Source organism: Thunnus thynnus, chromosome 11 (genome assembly GCF_963924715.1).
Source record: "Thunnus thynnus chromosome 11, fThuThy2.1, whole genome shotgun sequence".
NCBI lineage: Eukaryota > Metazoa > Chordata > Actinopteri > Scombriformes > Scombridae > Thunnus > Thunnus thynnus.
The window spans coordinates 23132606-23147854 of record NC_089527.1 but is presented as its reverse complement, the minus strand read 5'-3'; the positions used below and the strand labels follow the sequence as shown (position 1 = coordinate 23147854).

The 15249-nt window shown below is 40.1% G+C and overlaps 1 protein-coding gene across 7 annotated transcripts in view; it reads right to left on the bottom strand.

Moving 5' to 3' along the window:
* The window catches only part of LOC137192897 (phospholipid-transporting ATPase IH-like), a 37482-nt gene extending 23599 nt beyond the window's left edge, over positions 1–13883 (bottom strand). For 2 of the 7 annotated variants that reach the window (XM_067603928.1, XM_067603930.1), the window contains exons 1-5: positions 13094–13883; positions 2988–3110; positions 2634–2723; positions 1348–1428; positions 604–711 (exon numbers count right to left, since the gene is read on the bottom strand). In XM_067603928.1, coding sequence (XP_067460029.1) covers positions 604–711; positions 1348–1428; positions 2634–2723; positions 2988–3110; positions 13094–13132 — 441 coding nt within the window. In that variant the 5' untranslated portion in view covers positions 13133–13883. The remainder of the gene's footprint in view (positions 1–603; positions 712–1347; positions 1429–2633; positions 2724–2987; positions 3111–13093) is intronic. The other 5 variants (XM_067603927.1, XM_067603929.1, XM_067603932.1 and 2 more) reach the window with 3 other exon arrangements.
* Positions 13884–15249: the final 1366 nt, after the last annotated feature.

The following is a 15249-nucleotide window of genomic DNA, read 5'->3' as shown; positions in this document are numbered from 1 at the left end:
GTCTTTACCCTGCTGCCATGTTTCAGTTAACAGTTAAAACAAAGAGCATGGACGAGTTAAGAGTTTTAATGCATCAAACTTATAATCCTTAAGCTTTCAGTCCTGATTGATTTCTCATCACATGTGTCCACTGGTTATAACGGAAGGTGTGTTAATAAAAAATAATAATAAAATTTTTTTAAAAAGTATAGATACAATGAAAATCTTCAGGGTTACTGTATAACTAGGCATTTTCAAGAATTAGACTGAGCCACACACCAAACACTGCTGTTGCATCAGAGTGACGCAAGAGAACATTAGGGGATGATGACAGGAGTATCCTGACTTATGAAATACATCAGTCCTATTCCTTCTCTCTAGCATGGTGCATCATGGGACACCCTAATTGTTCCTCTACTACAGTTTCATTGCAATTAATTGGTGGGAAAGACGAGAGAAAGCAAGAGAGTCAGGAAGGAGAGAAACAAAGTTAGAGCGGACTTTAGAGAGGAAAAAGAAGTGGTGTGAGAGAGACGGTTATATAGAAAAGTGAGCTATGCAGCAATACAGTAGTGTTGCTTTGTGGCCTCAGGGGCTGTACTGCTCTAATGAGGCCATTCTTACCCGTAGCTTGTGACTCTGCGTCCTCACCACTTTCCCTTGCTGCACCACGTCCACCGGACACTCGTTTATAGAGCAGTCAGCCTTGTGTCTGAGCCAGTCCTCATAGCCCTGAGAGAGATGCAGCGAGTGAGAAGAGTGGAAGAGAAAAGGAAGAGAAAGACAATGTGTTTGTTGGTGTAGGGGCGGCGCAGAAAATATAGATTATTGCGCAGAGAGAAATGGGGCCAGAGCATAGCATGAGATCAAGAGAGAGTAGGGGAGAGAGGAAGAGAGGTGAAAGTCATACTCTGTAATTAATTAGCATTGTGCTCTCTGAGCTTAGTGACCTGTTTCCTGGATTTCTAGCCAACATGTCATGTTTTAGATTTATGTCCCAGTAAAGCTCAGGCTTCCTTAGCCAGAACAGCTCCATCTATCACTGATAGTACCCCATCCCTCAGTACCGGGATGCGGTAGAGAGGATGCATCTCCCAGGGGCATGAGATCCTCAGCTAGAGTGATTAACAGAGGAGACCATTCATTATCATATTTCTCACATCACCAGACATATTCAATGGCATGTCCTTTCGCTGAGAGAGGAATGTGTATATACAGATAATAGAGCAGCCGATTGGTAGAGTGTGTGTGTGTGTGTGTGTGTGTGTGTGTGTGTGTGTGTGTATTTGAGGCTGAGAGTTGGTGTATGAGGGGGATCGTTGTGGGCTATATTTCCCGGAAATGTGAGAATGTTTGTGCGTGTCCTACCTGTTTTATGGCGGTGACAGTGATAACAAAGAAGAGGGGCAGGCCGCTGGTGACTGGGCTGGTGGGGGTGTCGATGATAAGCTGCAAGGGAGAGGAACAGTGGGAGGAAGATGTAGGGGGGAGAACGAGGGGGGAGGGGCGGGGCAACAGAGAGGAGAAGGGAGAGGGTGCCAAGTAATGCAACGCTGAGTAAGGAAGTGCAGCAGGGTAAAGCTTCTGTAAGAAGAAATCAAGCACCAATCTAGCAAACATAAAGTATGCCTGATTTCCTCCATCTACACTTGGAGGAAAAATCCATTTTGGAATAATTCATTTTTAGCTTTTAAATGTGCTTTAATGTTCATTCCTACACTCTTTCAGCAAGATTTAGAGAACAATAATAGCAAAGTAGAATCTTTTCAGTCAACAACAAGAAAAAGGAGAAGCAACATCTCTACTATGTACCATGTCCAGTGAATCCTGTTAAGAGGGTGTTGTATCTCACATACTACTGATAAAAGAAACACAAAGATGCTAGCTGTGGATACATTGCATTCTGGTCTACTTAAAGCAACTGCTGGTAAAGAAATTGATTAATGATGAGTTTGCATAATTATTCAACACTTGATGCACTATGATGGCTCAAGAAAAAAGCGATTTCACTTTTATTCTGATTTAGACAGACTGAGCAATATTGCTTGTTTGCCATTTACTCATTTCAGGCCAACATGATTTTAGTAAATTCAGATTATGTTGTTAATCCTCATCCAGGTAAACTCAAACACATTTGGAGGATTTATTTGTTAATCTTGGATAATTGCTCCCATATTGAAAACTGAGAACAATGAGTGCAGAATGAAAACCGTGAGATCAGCACTCGTATGTTTGGCTGGTGCACACGATCACTTTAAGAGGCAGCCACTTACGTATGTGTTAATTTAAGGAAGTAAAACTGTCTCAAATTCTTAAGTACAGTGTCTTAACTATAAAAATTAATTAAGTGCATAAGTAGGTTAATTGTTGTTGCATGTGCAGCCCATATGGAATCACAGTTAGTACCAAAACTTTCCTTCAGGGTCAGTTTTCAAGTAGGAATTAACAAACATCACAAAATGAGAGATGCAATGTTTGTTATCAGTAGCTGCAAATGATATTTAGGCTGTTCTTTTTCTGTTTTAAAAAGAACATACGGGGAAACTGGCAAAGTATTGTCTGAGAGATTCTGTGTTGTATTTTCAGATCAAACGAGGAAAGGTGGAAGGACTACAACTGATTATACTGCTTATACATGTTCTTGGAAATCTCACCTGGACCAGAAATATGACCAAGAAGTAGAAGTTAGCGATTCTTCTGAACTGTTCGAACAGGTTCTTGGGAATGAAGTTCCAGAAGGTGTACTGTCGGACAGAGTGACAGCAGAGCTATTATCACATGCATAACAAGAAGTTAGAGGACAATGGGCACATCATGACAATCCTTCTGCCAAGAGGGAAATCTGTTTCCTGTCATCTTCCACAGTGGACACAAGAACAGTGGAATGTGTCATCCTTAAAAAACATGGCTCCCAAAAGAGATTACATGGTTGTCTGAATATGAAACAAAAGAATAGTGATGAGGATAAACAATATCATGGCGTTGAATCATGGACTGTGGTTGCCTACATTGGAGGAGACGATGCGGTTGTCGGGGTAACGCTGAGGGATGTAGGCCTCAGCTCCCGGAGGGGGTTCTTTCTGCCCGATGTACACCGTCCGATTGTCCACCCAGTTCTCCTCCCCCACACACTAACAGAGAGAGAGAGATATATATAAATAGCAATACAGGTAGAGAGAAAAAAAATGAGGTTAAATTACACTGTTCATCTGTGCTCGCTTACAACTCATAACCTATTTTCTATTATTAGTCTTTAAAACCATGCTTTTACTAAATGCAGTCGACACAATATGGACTATACATGGTCCACTGTGTATGTACACATCTACATTTTAAAACATATTGCTTTTTTTTTTTGCATCATAGGCCTAGTATGCCAAATTTTACTGGTTGTATTGTTTTGTTCTCAGCACAGACAATAGTAACGCTGAAATGATTAGTCTATTAATCGATCATTTAGCAGAAAATTTATCTCCAGTTAATAGTTTGGTCATTGATTAGACATTTAAGTGATATTTCTAGCACAAATGCCAAAGATTCACAAGTTTCAGCTTCTCAAATGCGAGGATTTGCTGATTTTCTCTGTTTTATATCATTGTAAATTGGATATCTTTGGGTTTGGACTGCTGGTTAGATAAAAAAAGCAATTTTAAGATGTCACAATGAAAATTTGGCATGGACAAAACATATAGACTGAACAATTATTTGAAAAAAAAATAGATAGATTAATCGATATTGAAAGCAATTGTTAGTTATAGCCCTAAACAACCCCAAATCTTATCCCTCATATATGCATTAAACCTCAAATAAATTGTAAAGAGCTATTCCTAATTAAGCTTAAGAAAGATGTTTGACTGTGCAACACATCTTCAGTCACTAATTTTAACATACAATCATGCAGACGAGATGGGGCTGACTGAAGGATGAGAGTATGTTTGTTGATGTGTGCAGGTGGGATCAACTCTGAGTCACACAACCGTAGATTTTTCATTTATCTTTTCACTCCTTCCTGCAGGAGCTCTTCAGAGTCTACACTCCGCTCCATCCCCAGATTTCTCTTTTACTTTTGCACAAATCAACAGCATTTATTCTCTTGGTCCAATGTCTTGATTGAAAGTAATGAATACGCATTGTGTATGCAAACTTCCATCTCCATTCATCTTTCATCTATATTACATCTAAGTGGCTCCCCAGTGACAACCAGAGTGCATTCTGGGAGTTTAAAGCAGCACATATTTTTCCAAGGTGTCCTTCGTTAAATGGTATTGTGAGAAGAGCTCTCTCCAACAACAAACAAGAGTCAAGAGACCCCACCATTCAGCTGTTTGATTCCATCTGGCTTCCTACATGGCTCCTAATGCTTTGGCCTGAGTAGGCTATGTGAGTGTAGCCTTTGGCAACGCAGCCTGCCTGACACAGCTCAAAGAAATGTTGACATTTAGCAGAAAAGTTCTGGGACAAGCACTTCAGTGGAAGCTGCACTTCACTGCTTAAAATGTCCTCAACATTTTGGCAGAGATGTAGCTCTTCGTTGCCAATGACCGAAACTTTAATGTCTTTGTGTTGGGAGCCCACATGATGTAAATTTCACACTCAAATTTCAAAGTCTTTTCAGTAACTTTGTAGATTCGAATCCATGAGCTTACAAAGTTGACACTTGAATACTACTGAAAGCTTACATCCTTTACTAAGTTTAGACACAAGATCAAATGAAGGCTAATGTAACTTTTCCGAGTAAAATCTGCAACAAAAAACTGTGTCAAAAACTGTGTCAAAATTCATGACCAGTACAGGCTTAAAAATCAAAGCAATAGTGAAAAGAGAGTCACAGATCTAAACTTATCCTCAGTGATCAACAGGCGCTTGGCAGTGGGATAAAAATAGACACGAAGCCAACAGTGTCAGCCGACTTGAGACCCCTCCAAAACATTAGGGGGGGCAACATGACCCAGAGAGATACAGTGAAATGGAGGAAGAGAGAGATGGAAAGTGAGGCGGGCAAAGAGTAGCAGATTGAAGGGGAGCGAGCAGCATGAGATGGGGAGGGGGGGACAAAATAATGAAATTAAGACATAATGACAAAACAGTGAATAAAGGCAGCAAAGAGGGAGGCAAATGTGTTCAGAAAAAAAGAAAAACTGACAAACAGTGTGGCTGGGTTGCTGGATCTGTCTTACGTAGAGTGTTTTGTTTGCTGGTGTCAAAATAACACTGTTGTTAAAATATGGCTTAAATAATCCTGGTTGACAGTGACATAATGTTACCCAGCTACAATAATCCTGTTAATGCTCAACTAGCTAAGTGTCTTTAATGACAATCACCCCAACCAATCTTGATAATTTGCCAATAATTTACATGATCTCAGCTAAAAAATAATGATAATAGTTTTTCCATTGGTGCCTCTGATAAAAGGAGTAATTTTTATCTGATTTTATTTATAGAGGTATTTTTGAAAAGTCTCGGTCATGACCCAGTTAACTGTGAATAAACTGCACTTTTTCAGTTTTGATCGTAAGAACTTCTAACAGCTCTGCATACATTTTTCGGCAGCTTTGAAAAACTGGACAATCAAGGCTTGTATCAAATAATCAAGAATCACATCAAACTATCTCAGTTCCTTAGGGCCCTGTTCTGCTGGACAATAAATGTATTAAAATTGTAAACTTAGCAAATCTCTTCACAAGAAACAATGTCTTTTAATGAAAACAGTGTTTGACTGTCTCCCATGTAAAGAGAGAATAGCTAAAACAACTAATGACAGCTGATTGGTTGGTTGAATTTAAAGTCAATGGTCATACTGTAATTAATCAGGACACCAGTTATCTACAATATTAACAAGGAGGAGATTAAATTAAGAAAAGTTCATACAACTCTGATGTTTTTGTTTTACACATGTTAAGAGTTTGGTCTCATGTGACACAAACATTAACACTGAAACACAGTTCATTGCTTTGAGTATCATTTTGACTATTTCACACATGATTTTGCCTGCATTCACCTTATTTTGATTTACATCAATATCAGAATATGTCTGCAGAATATTAATATTGAGATAACGATTTCAACCATATTGCTCAGCACTTTGTATCCAGCGTATCCGAAAACACTTTCAACTTCTCAGACATTTTCTTCTTAAATCTACATTTCCATCATTTCATCACTCGTCCCTTCATATTTCTGTATTTGCTGCTTCCTCTCTTTGTTCCCTCCATCTGCTGGCAGTGTGTGTCACACTCCAACAGTGTAACTGTGGGAGAGGGATGGAGAAAGACACAGAGAGATTGCACTGTAGTTTGTAGTTATCTGATCATTAATCCGCACTGATCCGTATCAATCCCCGGTCCACTGTTCCCTTTTCACTCTACTGGTCCATCAGACAAAGTGGCTGGCTGGTTGGTTGCAGGACATGGAGGCTTTGTCTTTATTATCAACACTGAAACTGCCTCTCAGCAGGCTGGTCTTACATCACCATCAATCAACAACAATGACGGAATGGATTTGATACCAGCAAACATGCCACCACTGCAACTTTTCCTTTTATGTTTGTAACTGTAGTGGTGCGCTCTCTTGGGTAGATGGTTTTAGACTTTTTAAACTCTGGATTCACAATGAGAGAACAGAAGCTGCTATTTTTAGGGTTTGAAATGCTGCTTTAAAAAGCCCAGAGAGTATTTCTGGTTCTGGCTTTATCTATTGGTGTCCCTATGCTTCACTCCATAGCACTTCACCGGGTTATGGAGCTGCATACTTCCATTGTGGAAAAATGACCCCTAACCCCAAGCAGTGCCATGATCTATCCATGCCGTCCCCATGATGTAGCTCCTTTCTGCCACGGAGGTGTAATAAGAAGGTATACACCATTAACTGGCCTGATTAAATGATCATGTCTCATCCCTCCTCCACTGTCCCGGCATGCTGCACTGCAGAGGCACAAAGCACGTTGAGAAGGTATCCCTCATTAACCCACAGATCAAATTCTTCTGACTGAGCTCTTCCTTAATGAACTACTCATGTTAAGTCCACAAAGGATGTAGAAACACACAAACATGGTAACACAACACCCATGTGCAGGATGGGAAAGCTTTTAACCTAAGGAGTATAATTTTTACAGGCCACGTTTTGGGAATTTTTTTTATTTTTTCCTGAGAGCATTTGAAAAAATAACCCATTAAAGTCTCTGTAATAGCCGGTTGCACCAGCTTTTTGTGAGCTCAAACTTAGCTTAGCTATAATTGTTTACTAAATTTAAACAGATTTCACCACACAAACTGGTTCTGACGTACATATTAGTTGTTACTAAACATTAGCTTGCCGATATATGACCAAATTATGTAATATGAAATATGGTCAACGTATCTGACCTTGCACTTCATAAAATGCTCTTTAACAATAATGGAAAGATTTCAAATAACAATTCACAAAAATAACACAGTATACCTCAAATTACAAAACATTAAGCTTAACACTAACATTAGCTTAACATTAAGATTAGCATTGGTTAGGTTAGCATAATCAGGTATTTCCAACTCATTCTGAACTATTAAACAGAATATTACCAACTAACCCTAAAACACCCATTTATACATTTTTCCATGTAAGCATATAAAAATAAAAAGTAGAAAGTCATATCTACATTTATAAAGAATTGGTAGATAAACTTGCTAGCCCTCCTTGAAACTGTTATTGTTAGCAGTTATGTTAGCTTGTGATGCTACAGTGTATCTAGTGAGTTTACATAGTTGGTTGCATTGATGATTGGACTGCACTACAAATGTTTCTTAGCAACTGATTTACACTTTACAAAAATCTTTACTAACAATAACATTTAAGTTTTATTGGTCCAATCAAATTTAGTAAATATCTCATTTGAAACCAGCAAGTAGTTACTAAGAATTAAGGATCTATAAACCTATGAAACCTATGAATCTAAGAATAGCTGATGCTGGTATGAGTCACATTTTACTGATATAACTCAAAGTGTTTCTTACATTCAAATGAGAGGATGGATTACAGCTGCAAGAAAATTAAAGGAAATGCAGTAACTTATTAAGAGAAGCTATGACGTTTGTCGTAGCATTGAGCAGAGATAAAAGGAGCCTCTAGACCTTGATCTAAAAACGAAAGCGCCTACCTGTTCAGCATGCACTCTATTGCTACTTATTTGTCATTAATCACCATAGCAACACAGAGCGCAGCGACAGGCAACTATGCTAAATCTGCAAGTTCATAATGCAAAGAACATAAACTACACAAAAGCTTCATTAAATACGGACTGGAGATCAAATGGGCAGGATTTTCTCATTAATTTAATGCTGTATAAGTGGATTTGACAAGAGATTACAACGAAACCTTTGGGCTTTAAGGAAAATATTAAGTAGTGTTTTACCGACAATATATTCCAGACAATATTCTCAATATCTTCTTGGTACTTTCATTTGGCTCAAGTAGGACATCTTAAACTGTATCGTCTGTGTAAAATCCTTTTTTGGAACAAATTAGAATGAAAGAGTAAACATCAAATGCAGCAGTGAGGATGAAACTAATTAAATAAAGAGAGGGAACATAGCTCACAGGGAGAAAGAAATGCCATTAGCCGTTATTACATTTAATCAGACAATAACTTTTCGGGGTAAATCAGGAGCAGACAGAAAACACAGATGTAACACCGTGTTGGTTGGAAAATGTGAAAGAAATCAAGATCTTCAGCCTTTACATACTGTCACTGACACTGGTGACAAAAGTCACCAAATGACGCAGGTATCTGTATACCTGCAACAAAATCAAAAGGATAAATATGAGAAGATTACTTCAAAATGAACAAAACAAAATTTGTATTCTGTTATTGCCTATGCTTCCTCTCCCACTTGACTTGCCGTGATCCAACTGTTACATAAGTCTTTAATCCAGCTGTGCTACTTCTCTTCTCCCCTCCCTCTCTTCTCTCCTTTTTCTCCCGCCACCGTAATCTGCATCCTAAAAAAAAAAAAAAAATCCTCTTTCTCATTTTCTCTGAATTTTAACACTGACAACATCCTAATACAAGCTTGAAATGGTGTCTTGAAACGAAACCTCTGTCTCCATGCAGGGGCACACTTTGAGAAACAAAATCATTCTTCTGTGCCAGAACACCAATACATGGCTGTTTTCTCTGATATGAACACAGACTGGCGGGCAAAACCTGGCCCAAACACAAATCCTGTGTGTTTTTGTCACCTACAGCCTCTGTCTCTCCATTGGGGCCCTTCTCCAAGGGGGGCAGCGGACAGGAATAGACCACCCTTAACCGTTTCTAGCTGTGAGAGCTAATGTGGCAAACAGTAATCTAGCAGGCTGTGTTCTGCCTTTCAACACCAGCCAGGGGACTCGCAGAGCTGTAAAGTTGCGAGGACCCTTTCTAAAGCCCTTCAGCACTCCAGGTCCTGCTGGCACCCTTTTGATCAAAGAGAGACATTACTGGCTTTTCTCTTTTATCTGCTGAGGTTGTGAGAGGTCTACACAGGAATAACAGCAATACATTCATAGATAAGATGTAAAGACGGGTGAGAACAGAGGGAGATAGGGGTAAATCAAGATGAGCGATGGCCACAACACTGATGTATATCAAAATGTTTTTATCACAAGAGGCTGCTTTGTGAAAGTGAAAAGGTAAGCTGTACAAGTTAGAGAGCATATTTAAGCCCCTACATGGCATCAGGTATTTTTAATATGACTACCACTCACACACACACTGGCATCCCTCTTATCCAGATCATGACCTCATGCAGTTCTCACGCTTTCCGCCAGTCTGAGGCATCACGCCATCGCTATTATTACCAAACGACAAAAGGGCACCCAAGAGAAGGGAGTGTCTCGACAGTGGCCAACACATACACAAGAACCACAAGAGGTCATTTTACAGATAAATCTTATTATAGATAAAATCTCTTCCTGTCATGTCCTGGACCGTGGGCTGTTGAGATACCAGAGCAAGAGCGCATGCACACAAACACACACTCCTATTGTACAATATGTCTTATAGCATGAAGGCTTAGTCATTCTTTTACACCAGTAGAGTAAAAATATAGGTGAAAAGATTAGGTTATTACACAACATAATGTCCCACTTAAACTTCACGCACTGAAAAACAACAGGACACCACGTTTTACTTTAGAAGAACCATTTACTGTAACCGTACAGGTTCAGTTCAGCAGCAATTTTTCTGAAGTCAGAAAACAGGCTTATAAGCAGGACAGAATGCGCTGCATCGAGAAAGTTTAATTTCTTTCTCATTATAAAGTGGACACATCTGAATAACTGTCTAGAGTTACTGATTGAGTGCATCAGGCAACTCACTTCACAGCGACAGCTGCTGTACCAAGAGTCAAGATGACGGTTTAGTATAATTAAATTAGGGCTGCCCCTGATCAAAGATTTTCCTAGTCGACCAGTAGTTGTTAGTTCAAGTCATTACTCGACTAGTTGTTGCATGTGTATGATATTAATTTAATTATTTAAATATATATTTTTGGGGCATCAGAAAATGGTTTGAGTAACATTGTTAACACTGTACTACATTACAGAGAAACACAAAACTGTAATAATGAGCCTTAAAAATGTAAATTTTACAAGTGCGCACATGAAGCGAGCCACCGGCAAAAGCAGTAATAATTCTGAATGTGTCGGAACAACCAGCAAAGGAGAGCCAGTTGTTACCTTTTCAGTCCTGTGGGTCAATTAGTTCTGTTAAATCCTCCTATCTCTCATTTTAGGCAGTTTTTCCTGAAGGAAAGTGCTGAAGCAGACAGATATTTCCAGAGGAATCAGTGCTTCTGTTACCACAGCGAACAGGGTCACTGACTGAGTGATGAAGTTACATGAACAATGGCATAACTTCATTGGTTGCCTGAGCTGGGTGTCGCACGTGTCGCCACTTCCTGTATCCGTTGTTTCATACACGGTCCAGCCATATACCAGTTTTTGACAAGATGCAGCTCTTGACCAATGAAAACTTGGTCGACTAAGATTCTTCTCATCGACTAACGGTTGGTCAACTATTATGGGGCAGATCTAAATGAAATCATGCAATTATCTCTAATGAACAAAATTCTTGCTTGAGGTTCTAGTAAAGCATCTTGAACTATGCTAGACAACTGTTGTCTACTTATTTTTTTCTTTTTTGATGCTTTTGACGTTGTTTGCTTCCTGAAAAACACTTATCAAATGTTCAAATGATTATATTTGCTGTTTTTTTCTTTCCCGTTTTTTAAAGTCAGATACTGAATTCCTGTTTCTGTCAAGATAAAGGTTGTTGGACAAACACCAGGGACAACAGATATGCATCCAGGACTTGAGTGTTATCCTTAATCAAGTCTGATATGTTTATTTTATCAATATATTAGAATGTTGTAAATACACCAAACCAAAAGCAAGAGCTGGCAGAACTGAAAAACACTCATTTCCCTCACACAAAAATACATCAAGGACAAATCACAAGTCAATGACAGAGTAATAATACAGGAAGAAAATATGAAGTGAAAGGCTCATAAACTTTCCGAGCGGAGTTAGGTGGACTAAATCAGAAGCACATCCTTTCACGGCTGAAGAAGATTTACTAATTCAGCATTTCTAGTTTGAATAGCAAAATTGTGAAAGTACTGAAGCTTGGTTACATTTGGGTGATGACCTTGTTGGATGTTTAATGCTCTCTCTGTCCAGAGAAGAGGCTTAGACGCCCTGCTTATTGCACATTAATCAACTTGCATGATGTAATGTTTGTTCTCCTATGTAGTCTAATTAAAGGAGCAGCTGTTGAAAATATGGCAGGGTTAGCAGAAGGTGACGTAATAAAAGGCTAAATATACATCCACCATCCCTCCAATTCTAAATCAATATCCGGATAATTGAATTAATGATTAATTCCTTGTCTGCTTCATAATGTCACGCGGTGAGGATGCAGAGGAAAAAGGCTGGACAGGAGGGTGACAGATGAGTGGTGTGTTCAATGACCCCATCCATCCCTCCTCCTCTTCCTCCTCCTCATCTCCGCCTCACTCGGGGTTCTGACTTCCCCTGATATTAGCTCTGCTGGAGCATCCGTCAAGCTCTCGACACTGCTACACACACACACACACAAATACACACACACACTTCCTCAAACTCATTTATACAAGCTTGGCAAATGAGAAACATATAGAAATAAGCACACAGATAGTTATCTTCACAGCACCTGAGCCAGTTTTAAGGTCAGGTGAAAGGGTCACAGATTGTATAGAGCAGCTGTGTTGATACTCCCGAGGTGCCCAGTGTGATGAACGTCAACCGGGCCTGTCAAAAGTCAGCCCTGGTTCCTACTAGACACTTTTTTATCTCTAATTCAGACGCCCACTGAACAGCTGCTATCTGTCCTGGCAGATAGTGAAAAAGGCTCCTGACAGCACCAGCCCATTCAGATGAGACCAACCAGTAATATGGTTACAACTATGTGCACATTTCCTGCTCACTGACAGACTTCTACATCATGGATTAGAGATAATGATGAGGCCTTGCTGGACTCTGGAGAGTGACAGCATGTCCTTTCCTTAAAAACCCACTAGTTTAACCTGCACAGCTGATTGCTCCATCAGGCTGGAAGTGAGTGCTGCTCAGCGTGTTTGGTGAAAATTACAAACTACTGCTGCAAAGTGTGAGTCCCTACTAGGCCTCTCTAGCCAGTGAGTCCTGATGGGGATTTATTTCCTCTGCAGACCAACTGGAAGCCATGAGATAGTATGCATGCATGTTGTGGCTCACTAAAGCAACTTAACTGGGCCAGCCAAGTTCATTTCTATTCTACACATTCACCAGCCATCACTGCATCTGTAGCCACTGGCACATTCCCCATTCAGCTCCACAAAAACATTGTAAAGCCCCCAAAGTCAATGGCCTGCCAAAACAGCTCGAGTAAAATGTTTACCATTGCAGAAGTGTTTATCACCCTGCGCGTCAACACCACCTGAGCAAGGCAGGCAATTAAATCTGCAACACATGCTGTATTTTAGATGCAATAACAGACAAATGAAACATGCATGTTATATATTGTTGCACTTGCAGACACGGAGCCACAGTTGTGACAGTGTTGACAGACGGGGGCCCTTACGTATCTGCGGATGATATTCCGGAGCAGGCTGAAATCCATCCTTTAAACAGCTCCGGCGGCGACTAGACGAGACAGAGACGGTCAGCTCTCCTTGGATCTTCGTAAACGCTACCTAATGTGGATCTTTCCACCAGTATCCATCGCTCACCACCACCACCACCACCGCCGCCGCCGCCGCCGCCTGTGTCTGTGATAGCGAGGAGCAGCGGTCTCTCAGTCGGCTGTTCTGATTTTCATGGCATCCCTGTGAAGAGCCATGCAGCGACCGAGCGATTACAACGACCCACACTCACGCTGCTGGCTACATTTCAGGAGCTCTTTCACCGCATGCAAACCACCAAACCTCCGGATAGTCTTTCCTGGTCACTCTTCGTTTGTTTGACAGTTTTACTCTTGCAGGAGACGGTCCCTCATGGAGGCTGCGTGTCCCGCTCTGTGTTACAGCGGTGGCCCTGGGGTGTAGCGGTAACGCGAAGCGTCCACAGCGCTCATCCGTCAGATGACTACGATGCGCATGCGCACTGAGATTTTCTCACCTCTCCTGGAACACATCTGAATACTGTACTATAAAATAATAATAATAATAATAATGTCCACATGCAGAGGTCCCAGAGTAAATAAAGCTGACGCCAATACAAGTTTCTAATCATGTCCAAAAACATGAAACACAAAACTAAAGCCATAGGCTATACAGAATGTCATTGTGATTGTGGTTTGACAATGTTATAAGGAATTTGGGCAACTATGAGTGATTTAAATTGTATTGCAGTACAATGTATTGCTCACGTGTATTGCAGATCTCTTTGAGGAAATTATTTTGCCAACAGTATATTTAACCTCTGAGTATATTTAGGCAAAGTCATTTCACATGTTTTAAATGCCAGCTGCCTGTTTCCACAACATACTCAGGCTACACATGCGCACATGCGCCACAGTCTCTCTTTCACTCACTCACTCACATGCATGAAAATCCACTGCAATGTTTCTATAATGATGTAATAATCCTACAGGGCTCAGCAGTGAGTTTGTAGCAACCTCACTGTGTTGTATTGTAGTTTAGTTTCTTTAACACGGTGAGAAGGAAGACATTAAATCACTCACTACTACACTGTGTCAAGGATGAAACAATAAGGTTCAAAACATATTTCCTCTGTGAGCCTTGATGTAGAGAGAAAAGATGCAAGAGTCCAGTTGGTGAATAAGCCAATACAACAAATAGCAAAATTAACAGGTTTACAGACACAAACAATAAGTAAACAGATGAGGGAAACATTTAAGACAAAGTTGACTGTATCTGTTATGTAACAGGGCTCATTTTACTTCAGCAATATAAGAGCAGTCCTGAGTTGTGTGCCATTGTTGGGCCTATTGTCATGCAATGCAACAATGCAACAAAACCTTACAAAACGTGACTACTGCATTTGTGAGTAAAAGAATATTCTAAAATATTCTTCTAAAATATTCTGAGGGGATCCTCTGGCAGCGGGATGGCAGGGTGTGATGTCTGCCCTAGACGTTTCATTGTGGAGTTATGACTTTCAATTAGCGCAGACACTATTAATAATGCATAGGGATCCAGCACGTTCAGCTCTGACCGACTAATGCCTGATGCTGCTGTTTACTTCCCTCAAGACCCCAGGGCATTTTATGGTGTCTAATGATGAGTCTGCCTCAGTGGACTGATTACAACATGCTCTTTGTTTATAGGCGGTGAGAATTATATGTTGCATGCTGTCATTGTCATGTTGTGTCATGATAAGAGTGCCTCATATCCCCTTTTTACTTATGTGTCAACACCACAATACTAAAAACAGATTTTAAAAAAGGATGCCAAAGATGCCATTAAAAATACCATAATGACACCACCTGAAAAGCTGAATTTTGGGGGAATAAATTAATCTGAAATCTGTGGCTGATGAAATAACTTTTTGACTTTCACTGTTTGCATGCTGAAGAGACTGACTGACTTCTCTATCTTTAAAATTAACCATCTGTAAGTCTGTAACTATTTCTCTGTTCTACAATTTTCTAAAAAAAAAAAAAAAAAAAAAGTCTGATCATGTACTGATAAGCAAATGCCAAATGTGATCTGATTTTCTTTCCTCCGACAGCAGCTGTTGTTGATTTCCAAATGAGCTGGGCCTCTATGCAACGGT